Source organism: Oreochromis aureus, linkage group 16 (genome assembly GCF_013358895.1).
Source record: "Oreochromis aureus strain Israel breed Guangdong linkage group 16, ZZ_aureus, whole genome shotgun sequence".
NCBI lineage: Eukaryota > Metazoa > Chordata > Actinopteri > Cichliformes > Cichlidae > Oreochromis > Oreochromis aureus.
Genome location: NC_052957.1, coordinates 11080184 through 11099394, shown reverse-complemented (window position 1 = coordinate 11099394; position 19211 = coordinate 11080184). Strand labels below are relative to the sequence as shown.

General features: G+C 39.9%; 4 protein-coding genes and 1 long non-coding RNA gene across 5 annotated transcripts; 1 reads left to right on the top strand and 4 right to left on the bottom strand.

Moving 5' to 3' along the window:
• Positions 1–1839: 1839 nt before the first annotated feature.
• LOC116323672 (olfactory receptor 10A6-like) lies at positions 1840–2847 on the bottom strand. The gene has a single exon (XM_031744060.2). The coding sequence runs from the start codon at positions 2845–2847 to the stop codon at positions 1906–1908; it is 942 nt and encodes a 313-aa protein (XP_031599920.2). The 3' UTR covers positions 1840–1905.
• Positions 2848–4349: 1502 nt separating this feature from the next.
• LOC120433447 lies at positions 4350–6337 on the top strand. The gene is made up of 4 exons (XR_005608566.1): positions 4350–4517; positions 4646–4791; positions 5698–5837; positions 5946–6337. It is a non-coding gene; the product is annotated as an uncharacterized LOC120433447 (long non-coding RNA).
• A 795-nt stretch (positions 6338–7132) lies between these two features.
• Positions 7133–8059, bottom strand: LOC116323666 (olfactory receptor 11A1-like). Its single transcript, XM_031744053.1, has one exon. It carries the CDS (start codon positions 8057–8059, stop codon positions 7133–7135), a length of 927 nt encoding a protein of 308 aa, XP_031599913.1.
• Positions 8060–10410: 2351 nt separating this feature from the next.
• On the bottom strand, positions 10411–11343 carry LOC116323667 (putative gustatory receptor clone PTE01). Its single transcript, XM_031744054.1, has one exon. It carries the CDS (start codon positions 11341–11343, stop codon positions 10411–10413), a length of 933 nt encoding a protein of 310 aa, XP_031599914.1.
• A 6447-nt stretch (positions 11344–17790) lies between these two features.
• On the bottom strand, positions 17791–18717 carry LOC116323668 (olfactory receptor 10A6-like). The gene has a single exon (XM_031744055.1). It carries the CDS (start codon positions 18715–18717, stop codon positions 17791–17793), a length of 927 nt encoding a protein of 308 aa, XP_031599915.1.
• Between the last annotated feature and the right edge of the window lie 494 nt (positions 18718–19211).

Genomic DNA, 19211 nt, shown 5'->3' with positions numbered 1-19211 from the left:
TCCAGCAAGGCCACCACATGATGGTACTTTGTGTCATCGTCTTAAACGCCACGAAGAGCAAACTGAGCTTCGACATGCACGAACCATGAAGGAGGGTCATGAAGCCAAAAATCCGGTAGCTCAACCGCCACAGCAAAGGTTTTAAAAACTGAGCTTTAAAATGAACAGTGATGATAAAAACCGAGAGGCCGACAGTGATCATTGACTTTTTAGGGCTTGTTCAGATCAAATAGAACAAAGTACAAAGCATTTAAACATGTTAAAAACACAACAGCCTTAATAAATGCCGAGTAGTTTGGACCCGGAAGCAGGTTTCAACAGGTCATCACTTAAAGATTGGATATCTAACCTGCTGTGAATGTTTTAATGCAGTACAGTAAATAACATTCATATATGAAATAAAATTGTCTGTGTAAACTGTATGTGGTGTTTAATAGGCCTATACTACTGTACTTTAATGTCGGTCATAAGGGTGGTACTTCAAGAGCCATATATTTTATGAGGTGGTACTCATTGCCAGAAGGGTTTCACCCCAAGTCCAGCACCCTGAGGCTGTATGCTAAGTGGAAGGAAGGAGGCCGACGACTAGTGAGTATCAGTACCACAGTCCAGATTGAGACAATGAACATCCACAAGTACATCAGGAAGATGGCCACAACTGACTGAATGCTCAGTGAATACCTCATGCAGCAGAAACCCAAGAAAGAGGAGCAAGAGCAGGAACCATCATGGAATGACAAGCCCCCGTGCAGTATGTACCACCAGCAGAAAGAGGAAGTAGCTGACAACCAGAAATCTTACCAGTGGCTGGGCAAAGCTGGACTGAAAAACAGCACCACATTTCCAAAAAAAAAAACCCCAGCAAACCTCCCCAAAACACAAATCAAAGCTCCAAACATAAACTCAGTAATAAGTAGCTCCACCGTAATTGTTGATCACTTCAAAAAACTCGTTGCAGCATGCTTGATACCAGCATTTCCATGAGGTGAGCACAAAAGGGCATCTACTGTCTGGAACTGTTGTCCATTTTTGTAAACTACCCTTGCCATCCATCCCCAAAGGTTCTCAATTGGATTTAGATCAGGGGAACATACAAGATGGTCCAAAAGAGCGATGTTATTCTCCTGGAAGAATCCCTTGTCCCGCCCGCGTTGTGTACTGTAGCGTTCTCCTGTTGAAAAAACTTTCTTTCACCTTTCGATGTCCCATGTTTGGTGCTCTCTTGCAAAATCCAAATGATCAGTTCTGTGGCATTCAAGGAGACAAAGCCTTTGAAGACGTTTTTTGTTTTGGAAGCCCTTTAGTCTCAGATACCATCTGAGACGTTGTTTCAATAAATTGCATGCGCAATTTTTTTTTTTGTCTCACTTCCATTTCTTCATGTTGCATGTTGAAGCTCTACTTGGAACCTTGCTAAGATCCAACCATGCAAACTATGATTTTTTGCCATTTTTCAAGTGGTCTTAAACTTTTGATCGGGACTGTATGTATAAATTTATTTGTCTGTGTGTGTATATGTATGTGTGTGTTTAGACAGACACTTCAATAGCTATTTTTCTAAGTAAATAAATTGCACAACAAAACACAATTCTTGCATATGCTCATATTTATTTTTAATATCATTATTTCGTTTAAACATGCATAAAATGTTATTAGTTATAAATGACATTTTTCTTGAAAAAGAAAAACAACAACAGCAACAACAAAATAACATTCAAAAACATACATAAACCAATTTTATGGACAGTGTAATAACCAGAAATATGGTTTACTGCCTGTAGGTAAATGCAGGGGATAAAGGATTAAACTGTGAATTGCATCAATGACCTTTTGTAAATGTATAAGATGTATAACCAATCTATAAGATGACTGATGAATGTTACTCTCCCAAAGAGCAGAGATGCTCTAAAACAAAGCTATTGATTTTCTCTTAAAAAGAAGCCTTTTCCATGAGTGCCTTATCTTTGGCAACTTAAATCCATAGAGAAATGGGGTGAGCATTGGTTGAAAAATGAGCATATACATAGGTAAAATTATGCGGACTTCATTTGGTACCTGAGTGACTATAAAGCTGGAATCAATAGAGTGAAAAATTGAGCCAACAAACAGGTTTGACACAGAGACGATCTGAGGGGCACAAGTAGTCACAGCTTTCTGCTTGTTTTCTGTGGATGTTTTTCGACAAACTGCCAAGATTTTCACATAAGAAACTGAAATGAGAGTGAATGGTATGAAAACACTCACAATGAGAAAGAATATATCCGATAAAAAGCTGTGGACTGAAACCAAACATGAAAGTCTAATTATTAATCTGTGGTAACAATACACATTTTCAATATTATTTCCACAAAACTTCAAACTGAAGATAAATGAAAATGATAGTATTACACTAAGGAATGAATATATCCACACAAACAGAATCATGACAAACACTCTCTCTGTGTTCATAATGACATTATAGTGTAATGGATGACAGATTGAGATATATCTGTCATAGGCCATGGCTGCTAAACTGCAAAACTCAGCAGGTCCACTTGTGTACATACAAGACATGTGCAGAAAACACCACGGCAGGGTCACTTCATGGCTGTCTGAAAACATCTGTGAGAGCAAAAGAGGATACAGCGATGTGCTGACGTTTATCTCATTCACGCATAAGTTACAAAGCAGTATATACATTGGCTCATGGAGCCTTTTGTCCACACGTATGACCACAATAAGGACTGTGTTGGCTACACATATAGAGAGGTACCAGAACAATATTATTACAAAATACATGTATTTGAACTCCCCAACATTTTCATAAGCAGTCAGCACAAATGACACTATTTTACTTGAGTTTCCCATTTTCTACACAATATCCCACAGTGAACAAGATCAATATTTTTTTTTCATCAATAGTCTTTTAATATATAAGAACGAGAACCAGCTGAGCAAATTCTCTGTTATACTGTTTAAATAGTGTATTACAAATAATTGTTATGTCATTATGCCATATTTCGTCTTAGAAGGTGTGACACTTGTAATAGAATGTTCACATCAGCAATCAACAAACAAACAATTTTACAATATCCCACGGTAAAAATGATAGTTCAGTAATAATGTTAAGAATGATCCTTTTAGAGTATTTCAGCAGTTTCCTTTAATTTTATTCTTTAAATACTGTTTTACAAATGGATGTTACCTCATTATCACATTTTTTCTCAGCCACCTGTTAATAAATGAGCACATTAGTGATCAAAGAACAAACAGCAAACAGTTTTATATAACTTTAAAACTAAATTTTTCATCAGATGTTAACACATAACATTACACTCAACTGCTTCCCTCCAAGCTAAATGATCCAAAAGCCTCTGTTAATATTTATAGCTGCAGCAAAAAGGAGGAGAAATGAAGTGGGGTGGGGCTGAACTTGAGGATTAGGTTAGAGTTAATGAAATTCTTTCCTTTGACAAACATTTCTGACTTTTTTGTTTAACTATTCTGCATTGAAAAAGAATAAAAATCAAGATACACATTTCATCAGGTACCACAGCTTTTCAGAACTGTAGAGGAAGATAACCTTTTTAAAGTGAAATTCAAATTTCGCCACAAACATCTCTTAAAAGTTTCAAAACTGAATTTGAATTTATTTGGGTAAAACATCAAACATAGTAGAATTTGAATTCAGATTTATTTCATTTATTTTTTTTTTTATTTTTTTTTTTGGCAGGATCAATTTCAACCCTGTTTTGTCATGGTCTGTGGGAGAAGCTGAGGGGTGTTGTATTTGTCTTTAGGATGGTTCCCTTGCCAAAAATAAATAAATAAATAAATAAAAAAAATAGAGTTTTACTTACTCCCCTGTGATTGGTTTGATTGTTTTCACCTGTGTCTCATTCCTCTGGCTGTCTTCACTTTCTTGAACCTTAAGTGTATAAATAGTCCATTTAATGGACTATTTATACACTTCCAATTAAATTATGTCATACTGTCTGTCTATCTTCTCAATGTATTCCTAGTTTTGCCTGGATTCCTGTAAAGGGTTTCTGTTTGTTTTTACTTTGGAATTTATATTTGATCTAATTCTTGATTTCTTTCTGGGGGCATTCTGCTTTTGGGTTCTCATGCCATGGGTGTGTCCTACTGAGAAAAGAATCAGTAAAATCAATAATGATATTAAAAATGTTTGATTAAAAGCAAAAAAACAAACAAAACAACAACAACAAAAAAACCTCTTAATGGCCTCAAAAAAAAAAAAAAAAAAAGATGATTCCCTGGCTATTCTCCTGAGTGGAGCCGCCTGCGTGGCACCTGAGCCCCATCTGCTGTCAATTACAGGAGGACTATTTAAGCCAGTGCTGCCTGCTACTCATTGCCAGTTCATTCTTCCACCTACTGTGGTAACTAGGCCTCATCTACGCTCCACTCTTCCATCGCCCTTTATTCGTGTTTAACTGTACAGGTTTCCACACAATTCCACCTTGGACTCACCACCTGTTGTATGCTCTCCAGCGCTGGCTTCCTTGTTCCACTCGGTAATCAGCTCACTAGGGAAATCATCAACCTGTCGCTTTGCCTGCCTGTCCTCCTGCCAGCCAAGACGCTCTTGGCAACTCAAACAACCATTTCTCCCCTCACACTTTCTCTCTGGATTCTCCTACAGAAACCCTCCCTGAAGCTTTTCAGTCTGGTCCTGCATGTAAGCCAACAGCACCTACTCACCTGCTTCTTTACCTGCCAGTAATCGCTTCTCCCTTTGTTGCAAAGCTCCCATGGTTCCGATCGCGACTTCTATGGACAGCCTCCCCCGTAAGCTGTCTCTGTTTCCACAGGTTCCTGCCGGACACCCTCTCTTCTTTTATGATTAGGCTTCTTTTTTTTTTTTTTTTTTTTTACTCTCTGTTTATACACCACTTTGCATTTAATCATTAATTATTATTCATCTTTGGTGCTCTTCCATTGTGTGTCTTTTGTTCTGTCTCCCTTTACTCACTTCCAACTGGTCATGGCAGATGGCTACCCTTTCTTGAGTCTGGTTCTGCCAGAGGTTTCTTTCTGTTAAAAGGGAGTTTTTCCACCCTAATCACCATTTTTGCTAATTGTTGTCATCTGATTGTTGGGTTTTCTTTGTATTATTGTAGGGTCTTTGTCTTACAATATAGTGCCACTTTGAGGTGGCTGTTGTGGTGATTTTGTGCTATATAAATAAAGATATAAAAATAAGTAAATAGAAAAACTGAATTGAAAATGTCATTTTGTCAGAGCATAATATGGGCTGTATAGGCCCAGCTCGCTTTCCTCAGGGCTGCACTTTTTTTCCTCCACTGCCTTTTATTTTCTGTACTAATGATTGTAGAAACAAATACATAAATAAATTTAAAGGCTGCACATGATACATTTGTCACAAGTCGGCTCCCGGATGGTAAACAGAATCATGGACCTGAAAGACATGATTTTTGAAAGTGGTGTGGCACACATTATTTGAATATAAACACCAGTGAGATCAAGGCGATGACTGTTGATTTTAAGAAGGGGGCTGTAACACACGCTTGTGCTATATTGCCGAGTGTTTTAGTGGAAAGTTCTTCATTGTCACTGTTGCTTTTACACGCTGTTGTTACCAATTGGCACACTCAGCTTTTTTTGTTTGTTGTTTTCTTTTTTTTTCTTCTTTTTTTTTTTTTTTTTTTTTTACACACTACTGTTCTCTCTCAGCTCCTCTCCCCCTTTAGATCCCAGCGTGCTGCTCAAATAGCAGAGATATGATCTGATAATAATCTCCAGCTGCACTGGCCAGCCTCCCCTGGCACTGCCTCTGAACCCGCTGCACCACCATGAACAAGACCCCAAGACAGGTAAACTCATTCACTTGGGATAGCGTCTCATACATAATGGAGACCAGGCACTTCACCTATTCCCATCTGTGAACCACGGCCTAAGAAGATCATATGCATTCCTTCCAGTTTATGTTGGGCAGAGTACCACTAACATTGGAGCTGGAAGTCAACAAAAACAACATCATCATCTGCAATCAGAAGAGATGAAATCCTGAGACCACCAAAGTGGAAGCCTTCTACCATTTGACTGGAACTAGAAATACTGTTCAAAATTCTGAAAAAAATCAGTGACAAGGGCAGCCAAGATGAAGTCCAACATCCTACAGAGCCCAGAAGATCCCCAGAGGGATGTATTCAAATGCCTTGTTGTATCGACTTGAGTTTAGCTGAAGTCCACATGAACTTTGGGCGTCTGTAGCAACTGTCTCATCAAGATCCAATGATCCCATTGTGTGATTTTACATGGTCTATCACATTGTGAGTTCCTTTCATTTCCAACTGTTTCTGCTTTGTTTCGATACCATTAACAGCGACAAAATGTCACGACTGGACCTTTTGCACATCCTATCAAGGTACTATGCTGGAATTCAGCTCCCAAGAGTGACTCATTCTTTCACAAATGTTTCTAGAAGCAGTCTGCACGCCTAGGTGCTTGATTTTATACACCTGCGGCCATGGAAATATATATATGTGTGTGTGTGTGTGTGTGTGTGTGTGTGTGTGTGTGTGTGTGTGTGTGTGTGTGTGTGTGTGTGTGTGTGTGTAGAAAGACAGGTAGGTAGATACAGAGATAGCTGTTTTCAAAAATAAATATACATCTTCATAAATTCATTTATGTATGCTCATATTTAAATTAATTCTAATTATTTCAATATAAACATGTATTAAAATCTCTTAAAAATATATAACTTTAAGGACAGTATGATAATCAGAAATATGGTTTACTGCCTGTCGGTAATGAGATAGAGGGTTAAGCTGCGAAATGAGCTCATTGGTTTGATTTATACAGTCCATCAATCCATCGATGCCTTTAGTGTCATGCATTGTTTTGTCAGTGCAGAATAATACTCTTAGCATTTCCCTGAAAGCTGATCATCCTAGGAGTAACAAGGAAAATAGATGTTGAAATGCTGCTATTGCAAAACAAATTTTAAAAATGCAATAATTAAAATACAAACTGCATAAATGACATGATATGATGTGAGCAGATTTTATTTTCTTTACATTTTAAATCTATCAGATGATTGATGAATGTTATTTTCGAACAGAGCAGAGCGGCTCTTTATATGAGCCTTTTTGGTGAACAAAGTGATTTATTTCTTTTTAAAAAGAAACCTTTTACATGATTGCCTTATCTTTGGCAAATTAAATCCATACAAAAACGGGGTCAGCATCGGCTGACAAATGAAAAGATATATAGATAAAATGATATTGACTTCATGTGGTAACTGAGCAACAATAACGCTGGAATCAATTGACTGAAAGATGCATCCAACAAACAGGTTTGACACAGAGACGATCTGAGGGGTGCAAGTAGTCACAGCTTTCTGCTTGTTTTCTGTGGATGTTTTTCGACAAATTGCCAAAATCTTCACATAAGAGACTGAAATAAGATTGAATGGTATGAAAATACTTACAAAGACAAAGAATATGTCAGCTATAAAGCTGTGGACTGAAAGTGAACATGAAAGTCCAATTAGGAATTGGTGGTCACAATACACATTTTCAATATTATTTCCACAAAATTTCAAACTAAAGATGAATGAAAATGATAGTATTACACTAAGGAATGAATATATCCACACAAGCAGAATCATGAAAAACACTCTCTCTGTGTTCATAATGACATTATAGTGTAATGGATGACAGACTGAGATATATCTGTCATAGGCCATGGCTGCTAAACTACAAAACTCAGCAGGTGCACTTGTGTACATACAACACATCTGCAGAAAACACCACGGCAGGGTCACTTCATGGCTGTCTGAAAACATCTGTGAGAGCAACAGAGGATAGAGCGATGTGCTGATGTTTATCTCATTCACACATAAATTACAAAGCAGTATATACATTGGCTCATGCAGCCTTCTGTCCACACGTATGACCACAATGAGGACTGTGTTGGCCACACATATAAAGAGGTACCAGAACAATATTATTACAAAATACAGGTATTTTAAATCCCCAACATTTCCATAAGCAGTCAACACAAATGACACAATCTCACTGGAGTTTTCCATTTTCTGTATATCATATATTAAGCAAGATAGATCTGTATTAATCTTATGTATGATCCTTTTAGATATGAAAAAAGAGTACCTGAGCAAATTTTATGATCTTTGCTTTAGGGTCTGTTTTACAAATACATGTTACCTCATCATGACATATTCCTTTTCAGCAGCTGTTCCACTTGTGTTCAAATGTGCACATTAAAAATCAAAAACACCAAACAGTTTAAAACTTAAATGTAAAGATTCATCAGCTGTCAGTAACACATAACATTATACTCAGCTGCTTCCCTCCGAGCTAAAAGCCTCTGTTAACATTTATATCTGCGGCACACAGGAGAGGAAATGAAGTAGGTGGGGCTGAATTCAATAGTCATGGTCAGAGAGAATGCCATTATTTCCTTTGAAAACATCATGACTTTTTTTTTTTTAAGTATGCTGCATTTAAAATTTTAAAATAAACACACAAATTTCATCAGGTACCACAGCTTTTCAAACTGGAGAGGAAGATAACCTTTCTAAAGAGAAATTCAAATTTCTCTACAAACATTTCTTAAAGGTTTCAGAACCGATTTTGAATTTGATGATACTCAGTTTTGGAGTGGCAAGACTTTGAACACAGTGGAACTAGAAATGTAGTTTGCACACTGTAAAATGTAAAGAAAAAGAGAATGCAATGATTTGCAGATCTCAAAGTGCGTGCAGGCAAAAGTCATCTGCAGTTATCACTGCAGTTGGAGCTGTAGAGTGATGGGAGTGATGGCCAAGCGGCCGCAGTATAAACACAACTCTATATTTCCTTTAAAGCATTTAATGCCAGTTGTATTTTAAATGTGTAAACATTGTAATGGGGCGCGGTTGTTAATGTGGCGGCAGTAGCCATGATAGTAGATTAAGGGCTGCAGCTCTTCTGATGCCACTTTACTCTGTGCATGATGTAACCTTTGGGCAAACCTTGGACTTTTGGGTGGTTCTGTCAATTTTGTTGGCTCTCTGTCATAGAGTATCACTTCCTGTTCCTGTTACAATGCACATTGGTGTTTTTGTGTAGCCAATTTAATTAAAAACTAATAGATAGCCTCTAATTTCATGGTGTAATATTACGTGCTTCATCGAAAGCACATGCACTGTTATTTTCACAGTATTCATTTACTGTGTCTTTAGGGATTCGCTAGCTTAGCATAGTTTGTAGCGAACTTGCTAGCAGTATGGCCTCCTCATCTGTCCCTCCTGCACCTTTCTGCTCATTTGTGTCAGATGTTTTGTAACTACTCAGCCTCATTTAGTATTAACAATATTTATAATAAATGTAGCCTGTTTGCAGCTCTGCAGGCCAGGATCACTGGCTTCACACTCTCGAAAAACCCGTAGCTAGCCAGACAGTGCAGATGAAGGTAGTGTAGCCACCATAAAATTATAATTCACAACAGCAGTAATGGCACCCGGTTACAGCAGTTGGATATCACCTAAATTAATATTGAATCAATATTTAACTTTGCAAAACCATGTTGGATTCTAGTATTTTCTGCCCCCTCCCCAATCGTTCCAGGAGCGACATGTTTAGTTGTATGTTCTCCTTAAATTGCTGGCTACCTGAGTGATGTCCAAAAAACATCTTTCAGCAGCTAACCAGAGTTGGGACAAGGAAGTAGAGTTTACATCAAGTCGATGACATCAAGCTGTATGGCAAAAGTGAACGAGACATTGATTCACTGATCCACACCACCAGGATATACAGCAATGACATCAGAATTCCATAGAGGACAATGTTTTAAAACATCTATTTATACTCATATGTCTTTAATATAATATTTTGTTTGCAAGAATAATAACATTTGCTTTCACTGAAAAAAGATCATTTCACTAGAAAAGAGGATATTACATGTTAAAAGTTGATAAAAAATAAATAAATACAACATGAAACAATAGATTGTGTTAATGCAAATATATTAAGTTAGCAGGCTTTATTTTCTTCATGCCATGTCCACAAACCATAAGATAATTGCTGAATGCTATTCTACCACACAGCAAAAATATTGAACAAGGAGATGTATTTTCTGGTAAACAGAAGTCCTTTACATGATTACCTTTTCTTTCGCAAATTAAATCCATACATCAGTGGAGTTTTCGAAATAAATTCTTATTTTAACAAACCCGTTGTATGCATACCCATGAATGTTTTGTTTGCAAGAATAGTACCATTAACATTTCACCAAAAGAGTTAAGAGGAAATTTGAGTTTGTAAAGAGCTTTTGCTGTATGTATCAATAAATACCTGAAATATGTCTATGAGATGATTGCTAAATATCACTCTCCCACAGAGTAGAGGTGCTCTAAAACAGTCTCTTGCTAAACAAAGTGATTTATTTTCTATTAAAAAGAAGCCTTTTAAATGAGTGCCTTATCTTTGGCAAATTAAATCCATACAGAAACGGGGTGAGCATTGGTTGACAAATGAGGATATACATAGGTAAAATTATACGGACCTCATCCGGTACCCGAGCTATTAAAAGCCTGAAGTCAATAGAGTGAAAAATGCAGCCAACAAACAGGTTGGACACAGAGACAATCTGAGGAGTGCAAGTAGTCACGGCTTTCTGCTTGTTTTCTATTGATGTTTTCCGACAAACTGCCAAAATCTTAAAGTAAGAGACTGAAATGAGAGTGAATGGGATGAAAATACTCACAATGGCAAAGAATATCTCAGATATATAGCTCTGGGTTGAAACTGAACATGAAAGTTTAAACATTAATTGGTGGTCACAATAAACATTATCAATAATATTTCTGCAAAACTTCAAACTAAAGATGAAAGAAAATGAGAACATAAAACTTACAAGCGAAAAAATCCACACAAGCAGAATCAACAAAAACACTCTCTTTGTATTCATAATGACATTATAGCGTAATGGATGACAAATTGAGATATATCTGTCATATGCCATGGCTGCTAAACCCCAAAACTCAGATTGTGCACTTATGTACATACAACACATCTGCAGAAAACACCACGGCAGGGTCACTTCGTGGCTGTCTGAAAACATCTGTGAGAGCAAAAGAGGATACAGTGATGTGCTGCTGTTTATTTCATTCACACATAAACTGCAAAGCAGTATATACATTGGCTCATGTAGCCTTCTGTCCACATGTATGACCACAATAACAACTGTGTTGGCGACACATATAGAGAGGTACCAGAACAACATTATGACAAAATACATATATTTTAAAGCTCCAATGTTTGCATAAGCAGACAGCACAAATGACACAACTTCAATCTCACTTGAATTTCCCATTTTCTGCTGAACATAAGATAGTGAACAAGATATATTTGTAAAAAATGATCAGCTGTACTTTTAGATATTAGAGTACGAGATCCCAATGGCTGAGCAAACTTTCTTTTATATCGATTAAATGCTGATTTGCAAATAAATGTTATGTCAGTATAACATATTCCTTGTCAGCAGATGTGATACCTTTGATAAAATGTGCAATCAAAGCAATCAAAGAACAATTTTATACTTTACAAAGTTCAAGATTCTAGGCTAGAGATTCATTTGAACTGAAGAACACATGACATTGTACTCATTATACTCTCTCCAGCTGAATGAGAAAAAAGCCCCTGCTAACATTTATAGCTGCAGTGCAGAGAAGACTAAATGGAATGGGTGGGTCTGAACTTCAGGACCAAGGTCAGGGAGAATAGCATTCTTTCCTTTGTCCAACATTTATGATGTTCTTTTAGTTTAAAAAAATTCTTATAAAATTCTAACATCAAAATATGGTTTTCATTAGTTACTACACGTGTTCAAAACTGCAGAGAAAATAACTTTAATAACTTGTGTGAATGTTAAAGGAAATTCAAAATTTTCTCTACAATCCTGTCTCATCAGCTGATCAGTCTATCACCACAACTACGTTTGGTTGACTCTCTGAAATCTTTTAAAAAGCAGTTAAGAATGTTTCTGTTTAAAGAAGTCTTCTGATGAGTTTTTTTTTTTAATCTTAAAACTTTCATTTACATTTAACCTTTTGTATTGTCTATATATACTATTTTGGTGCCCAATGCTTTGTTTATTTTAGCCTTTGTGTACAGCACTGTGTGACTGCTTGACTATGAAAAGGGCTTAATAAATAAATTGTACTTAACACTTAGGAGCTGTCTTGCATACTGGAAAGTACACCTCTCTTTCTCCTTTCTCCTGCTTTCGGCATATTCAAATTTGCTCTACACAGCCTGGACAGACTCTTTTTTTAACTCCTTCCATAGAAGTTACAGGCCTGGCTTCTACTCAAAACATGGGGAAGCAGGGGTTGAGAAGTGTTGTGGTGTGATGAATGTGCAGCTGACAGCTTGTGAGCTGCAGCTGTGGTAAATAAAATGGCTCAAAATAAGGATCTCTGGACCCGCCGTGTCTCTATCACACCACAGTGGTGTCAAAACCCAGGACGTGGCATGGTGTGTCTATGCCAAAGCCAGGAAAGAGGGAAGCTGGCCCAGATGGTGGCCGAACTGGCAGCCACCCAGCGGGAGCAGGCGGTGGAGGCGCGCCACCAGTGGGAAGAGCTGCAGGACCAGACCAAGCGTCACCTGGAGAGAATGGCGAACCTGACCATGCTGCTTCAAGCCTGGTCAACAATGCTGCCGCCATCCCCACCGGTGTATCCTGACTGTGGGGAAGTGATGGAGGAGCCGCGTAGGGCACCTCGGCAGCCGGAGGAGGGGGGACAGCTGGGTGAAGTGCTGCTCCAGTTGGGAATGGTGGAGGAGCTGCTCCAGCCAGAGGTGGATGAGGTGCCAGAGGATCCTTGCCTACTGGAGGTGGAGGAGCTGCTCCAGCAGGAGATGGAGGAGGTGCACAAGGGTCCGCTTGAGCCGGGAGTGATGGAGGAACCGTGTGGGGAGACAGTCCCCCATGCAAGGGGAATCTGCTGAATATGGGTCCGAGGTCGAGGCGCGAGCTGCTCTGAAGCAACGGCTGCCGGCCCAGCCGCCCTTGAGCAGGGGCTGCAGGGTCGTGGCGGCTCGCCAGGTGGCAACCTCTGGACCAGCATCACCGCCGCTGCTGGAGGCATGGCCGGCCTCCACACCAGCATTGCCGCCACCACTGGAGGCGTGGTCCTGTTGTCAGGTTGGAAGCCGGTTGGGGAGGGACGCACCTGCATGGCATCCGCAATCATGGCCGCTGTGTTTAAAAACACGAGGAAGCAGGGGTTGAGTGTTGTGTTGTGTTGTGGTGTGATGAATGTGCGGCTGGCAGCTTGGGAGCTGCAGCCACGGTAAATAAAATGGCTCAAAATAATGATCTCTGAACCCCCCGTGTCTCTATCACACCACAGTGTGTTTACCATGATGCTACCTTCAGAGGCGCACACTGCCTGCCATCAGCAATACTGGATCCTCTTATCCATCCATCCATTTTCTTCCGCTTATCCGGGGCCTGGTTGCAGGGGCAGCAGCCCAAGCAGAGGAGCCCAGACCTCCCTCTCCCCAGCCACCTCCTCCAGCTTATCCGGGGGAACACCAAGGCGTTCCCAGGGTAGCCGAGAGATATCTCTCCAGTGTGTCCTGGGTCTGCCCCTGGGCCTCCTGCTGGTGGGACATGCCCGGAAAACCTCGCCCAGGAGGCATTCCCGCCGCTTCACACTCGGCTGCGAACCATTCGAAGGCGAGCTGGATGCCAACACCTGATGAAGCCAACAGGCGAAAGACTTCCGCCACTTGGCTACGCCTAGAAATTTTGTCCATAAAAATTATGAACAGAATCGGTGACAAAGGGCAGCCTTGGCAGAGCCCGTCACCCACCAGGAACAAGTCCGAATTATTGCTGGCTATGTGGACCAAGCTCTTGCAACTATCGTATAAAGACTGAATGGCCCGTAGCAATGGGGCAGACACCCCATACTCCCGGAGCACCCCCCACAGGATCCCCCAAGGGACACGGTGGAATGCCTTCTCCAAGTCCACAAAACACATGTAGACTGGTTGGGCAAACTCCCATGCGCCCTCGAGTATCCTCAAGAGGATAAAGAGCTGGTCCAGTGTTCCACGACCAGGACAAAAACCGCATTGTTCCTCCTGTATCCGAGGTTCGACTAACGGCCGGACTCTCCTCTCCAGCATCCTGGCATAGACTTTAGCAGGGAGGCTGAGGAGTGTGATTCCCCTGTAGTTGGAACACACCCTCCGGTCTCCCATCTTAAAGATGGGGACCACCACCCCGGTCTGCCAATCCAGGGGTACTGCCCCTGATCTCCACGCAACATTGTAGAGGCGTGTCAACCAGGACAGCCCTACAACGTCCAGAGCCTTCAGGAATTCGGGGCGGACCTCATCAACACCAGGGGCTCTGCCACCGAGGAGTTGTTTAACGGGAAAATGATAAAATGAGAGCCCATTTTCCAGCTTATTCCCTTCCCGATCGTGCGATCTAACATTGCAACCGACAACACAGCAAGTACGAGCCATAGCTGATGTTTCCGTGTGCTTTCGCTCCTGTAGCCCTTTGTTTGGCCCACTAAGATGGCGACTCGACCAAAAATTGTGGCCACGCCCCCTCCCGTGACATCATGCTCCAAAGCCCTATATGTCAGCTTGGGTCTTAGACTCCACCTCTCTGGGAAAATCTCAGGCTCTCCGAGGTATGGAGACCTATCTCTCCTCACCACACTCAGACGTTGGTGTGTTGGTGGTTCTTGGTGTTCGGGGCTGGGCGCTCATGTATGTACCAACTCACTCCTGGTGGCCGATTGGCGGGGCCTGGGGCCTGTGGGCCAGCTGGGCCCCTTCCGGCGGGTGGGGTGCCCTCAGGCCTCTGGGCCTGAGGTCCGGTCCTCCCTGGCACAGCTGGCTACCGACAGAGCCCGCGGGCACGTCATTGCAACCCCCTCTGGCCTCTGCTCCGTGGCTGCTGGGTGACCTCTCGTTTGCTGCTCTCCTCAGCTCTTCCCAGGAGGGTGGCACGGTTGCCCCCCTGGTGGTCCTCCTTGGGTCCTCGTATTCTGGGGCCTCTGGATGTCTGGGGCCTGGATCTCCTCCATACCTGCTTCATGCCCTGGGGGACGGGGCTATGGCTCCCCACACTCCCTAGCAGATCGTTACATTGAGAAACCTTTTGAATACAAGCGTGCTGATCCACACAGGTGTGCACACAGGTGTACACATGGGTGTTCACAGACACAAACTACACCTTTCTTGGCTGCTACCTCAAAGCACATTGTGCACTGTTGATCTTGCGTACTGCACAATAACATGTAATATTTAGTATCTACTAGAGATGGACCGATCCGATATTACGTATCGGTATCGGTCCGATACTGACCTAAATTACTGGATCGGATATCGGTGAAAAATAAAAAATGTAATCCGATCCATTAAATATCAAAAAAGCATCGCACAAAACTTGCAACACGGCGTAACTCGGCTCATAACCGTAGCACGTTGCAGCAGTATGCGTCAGGTGATAGAGCGGCTGTGTGTATTTGTAGCCTCTCTACCAAACCAGCATTTCATCTCCGAGGAAGTTATCCCAGAGAGAAGTAAAGCAAGTGTGTAAGTTCATCTCTGAATGTATTGTATGTAATTGTAAAGCATTCCCACGTTAAGCTTAACAACCGATATATGGAGTGACTGCCTCTCTCTCTCCCTCACCTTCCTGCCGCTACTTCAATCGTGAAACTGCTTAACGATCAGCTGATCGGCTTTTCTGTCGCTAGTCCGTCTCTCTTATTTGTTTTTGGCCCACTTTGCACCAGAAAGAGGAAACCAGCGGCTGAACAACAGCAGCACGCTTAACCTTGATAAGCTGTTGTTAGAATTTATTTAATATTACTTTCTACACCAGGATCCTTTTCTACGTAGCTGACGGCTGGTAACGGTGCAGGGGCGGATCTAGCAAAGTTTAGCCAGGGGGCCGATAGGGCATGAAGAGGAAAAGGGGCACAAAGACATACTTTTCTTTCTTATTCTCATTTAAAATGTCTAGCTTTTAATTAATAATTATCTGAATCTTACTCCCAAAGTTTTAATCTGATGTAAAATGTATAGAAGTCCATTACTATATATAGTAACTCTTAAGTCTAAATACCCTAGTAAGCTATAGTACTTTTTCCTTTGGGAAGGTACCATCTGTGAATTCTGCAATTCTGTTGAAGAAAGATGTTGAATCTATTTAATTATTCTTGAAAAATAATTTGTTTCTGTGCATTTTTTTTTCACCCTGCATCAAATTAAAGTTGATTACATCGATTAAGCATCATGAGGTGGAGGGTGGGGGGTGGTTCCCTATTTTTTTTTTTTTTTTTTTTTTGCTGGGAGTTTGCAACCCTATTAGTTAGGTTGCTTAATATTTCTGCTAAGTACTCTTTAAAATATCAGAATAGGGAGGATGGAGTAGGTTTAAGTTAGGTTTTAAGTTAGGTAAGGTTTATTAGATTGATCAGTGTTGCTGAACTATGAAATATTTTGGGTGCAGTGTATTTTTTACACACAGGTATAACAGAATAGCTTTAGTGTTGTTGTTTATTTAAACTTGAGTATGAACTTATACAAAATGCAGCAAGATATTAAAAAAAACAGTTTTATTGATTAAAAAACACACAATATCGGATTCATATCGGTATCGGCAGATATCCAAATTTATGATATCAGTATCGGTATCGGACATAAAAAAGTGGTATCGTGCCATCTCTAGTATCTACTGTTATCTACTGTTAGCTAGTTTATTGTGATGGTGTTGTATTTATTATGTTGGTCTTTCTTGTTTGTTTTCTCATCTGTTTTTTCTTATCTCCATACAGGTGATCCAGGTGTTTTGTTTGTTTTTCTTTTTTTTTTTCTTCCCCACTCTCACCATCTCTTCTCCCCTCTATTTTTCTTTCTCTCCCTCTCTTTCTTTCATTCTTTCTCCCCCAGTCATGTCTGTCCCATCTGTAAGAACCGAAAATCAAATTAAATAAATACATAATTATAATAAAGGTCAATCAATAGGTCAATCATCATATGGCAAGGTCATGATGATCCAATTGGTAAAGTAAAGCCGCTTGGTATCTTTCTTGGCCTTCAGACAACAATTCTGATGGCTAAAGATCCAAACAGGAAAGGCAAAAAAAGAAAACTTTGCTCACGGTCGACTTAATGACTGCAAAGGGCCCAAGAACTCATCACGCCTCCACCACCGTGCTTGAGATTTGGTTGTGTTTGGGCTTGTATGTTGCGGTTGGTATCCACCAAATGTGGTGCTGTGCATTACTGGCTTTCTGCTGAAACCCTTCCAAACAAGCCATACTTGTTTGGTCTTTTTTTAATTGTGCTGTCCTGAACTTTAACATTTAAGATGCTAATGGAGGCTAAGATGTAGCGCTTGGGTCTTTTCTCAGAATATTGCATTGTCTTGCGGTGAAGGTTTATTCTAAACTACTAAACTGATAACTTTTAACTAAATTATTTTTTAAAAAAAACAACCACTTTATTCATACCAATGTGTTTAATACATTGATTTGTGTGTCAGAATAATAACATTAGCCTTTCACTGAAAGATGATTATCTCAGGAGAAAAGAGTAAATTACATGTTATAGGGTTACTTTAAAAAAAAGCAACACAACTTTCAATGACATCAGCATTTTATAAATTAAAATATATGACTTATTTTCTTCATGTCTACAAACCATAAGACTATTGCCTAATGTTTCTACACCAGACAGCAGAGAGGCTTCAAGACTTTCTTTTGCTGAACAAAGACATTTATTTTCTCTTAAACAGAAACCTTTTACATGATTGCCTTATCTTTGGCAAATTAAATCCATACATAAAAGGGGTGAGCATTGGTTGACAAATGAGCATATACATAGGTAATATGATATTGACTTCATCTGGTACCTGACTTATTAAAAGCCTGAAGTTAATAGAGTGAAAAATGCACCCAACAAACAGGTTTGACACAGAGACAATCTGAGGGGTGCAAGTAGTCATGGCTTTCTGCTTGTTTTCTGTGGATGTTTTTCGACAGACTGTCAAAATTTTCACATAAGAGACTGAAATGAGACTGAATGGTATGAAAATACTCATTATGACAAAGATTATGATAGATATAGAGCTTTGGACTGAAACCGAGCATGAAAGTCTAATTATTAATTGGTGCTCACAATACACATTGTCAACAGTATTTCCACAAAACTGCAAACTGAAGATGAATGAAAATGAGAGTATGAAAATAAGAAATGAAAAAACCCACACAAGCAGAATAATCTTAAGCACTCTCTCTGTGTTCATAATGACATTATAGCGTAATGGATGACAGATTGAAATATATCTGTCATAGGCCATGGCTGCTAAACTCCAAAACTCAGCAGGTGCACTTGTGTACAAACAACACATCTGCAGAAAACACCACGGCAGGGTCACTTCATGACTGTCTGAAAACATCTGTGAGAGCAAAAGAGGATACAACGATGTGCTGGCATTTATTTCATTCACACATAAATTGCTGAGCAGTATATACATTGGCTCATGCAGCCTTCTGTCCACATGTATGACTACAATAAGAACTATGTTGGCCACACATATAGAGACATACCAAAACAATATTATGATAAAGTACAGGTATTTGAAATCCCCAACATTTCCATAAGCAGCCAGCACAAATGACACAATCTCACTGGAGTTTTCCATTTTCTGCTTAATATGAGACAGTGAACAAAATCAATAATAATGTTATCAGTGGTTCTTTAAGACATAGATATGGGTATCAGATGCCCAAGAGAAGTCTCTATTATATTGTTTAAATGCTATTTTACAAATAATTGTTATGCCATTATGACATATTCATTCTCAGCAGGTGTGACACCTGTGACAAAATGTTTACATAAGCAGTGAAATAATAAACAATAAACTGTTTTATATAAGGTTCAAGATTTGAGCTGAGAAATTAATTTGAACTGAAGAACAAATGAAATTATAACATAACATTATAGTCATTACACTCCCTCCCAGCTCAAAGAGACAGAAGCCTCTGCTAACATTTATAGCACCAGCACAGAGGAGAAGAAATGAAGTGGGTGGGTCAAGGTTGGAGGCAATGGCATATGTTCCTTTGTTTTTGTCTTTGTCTGTTTCTGACATTTGTTTTAAATATGCAGCTTTATAAAAATATAATATCAATAAAT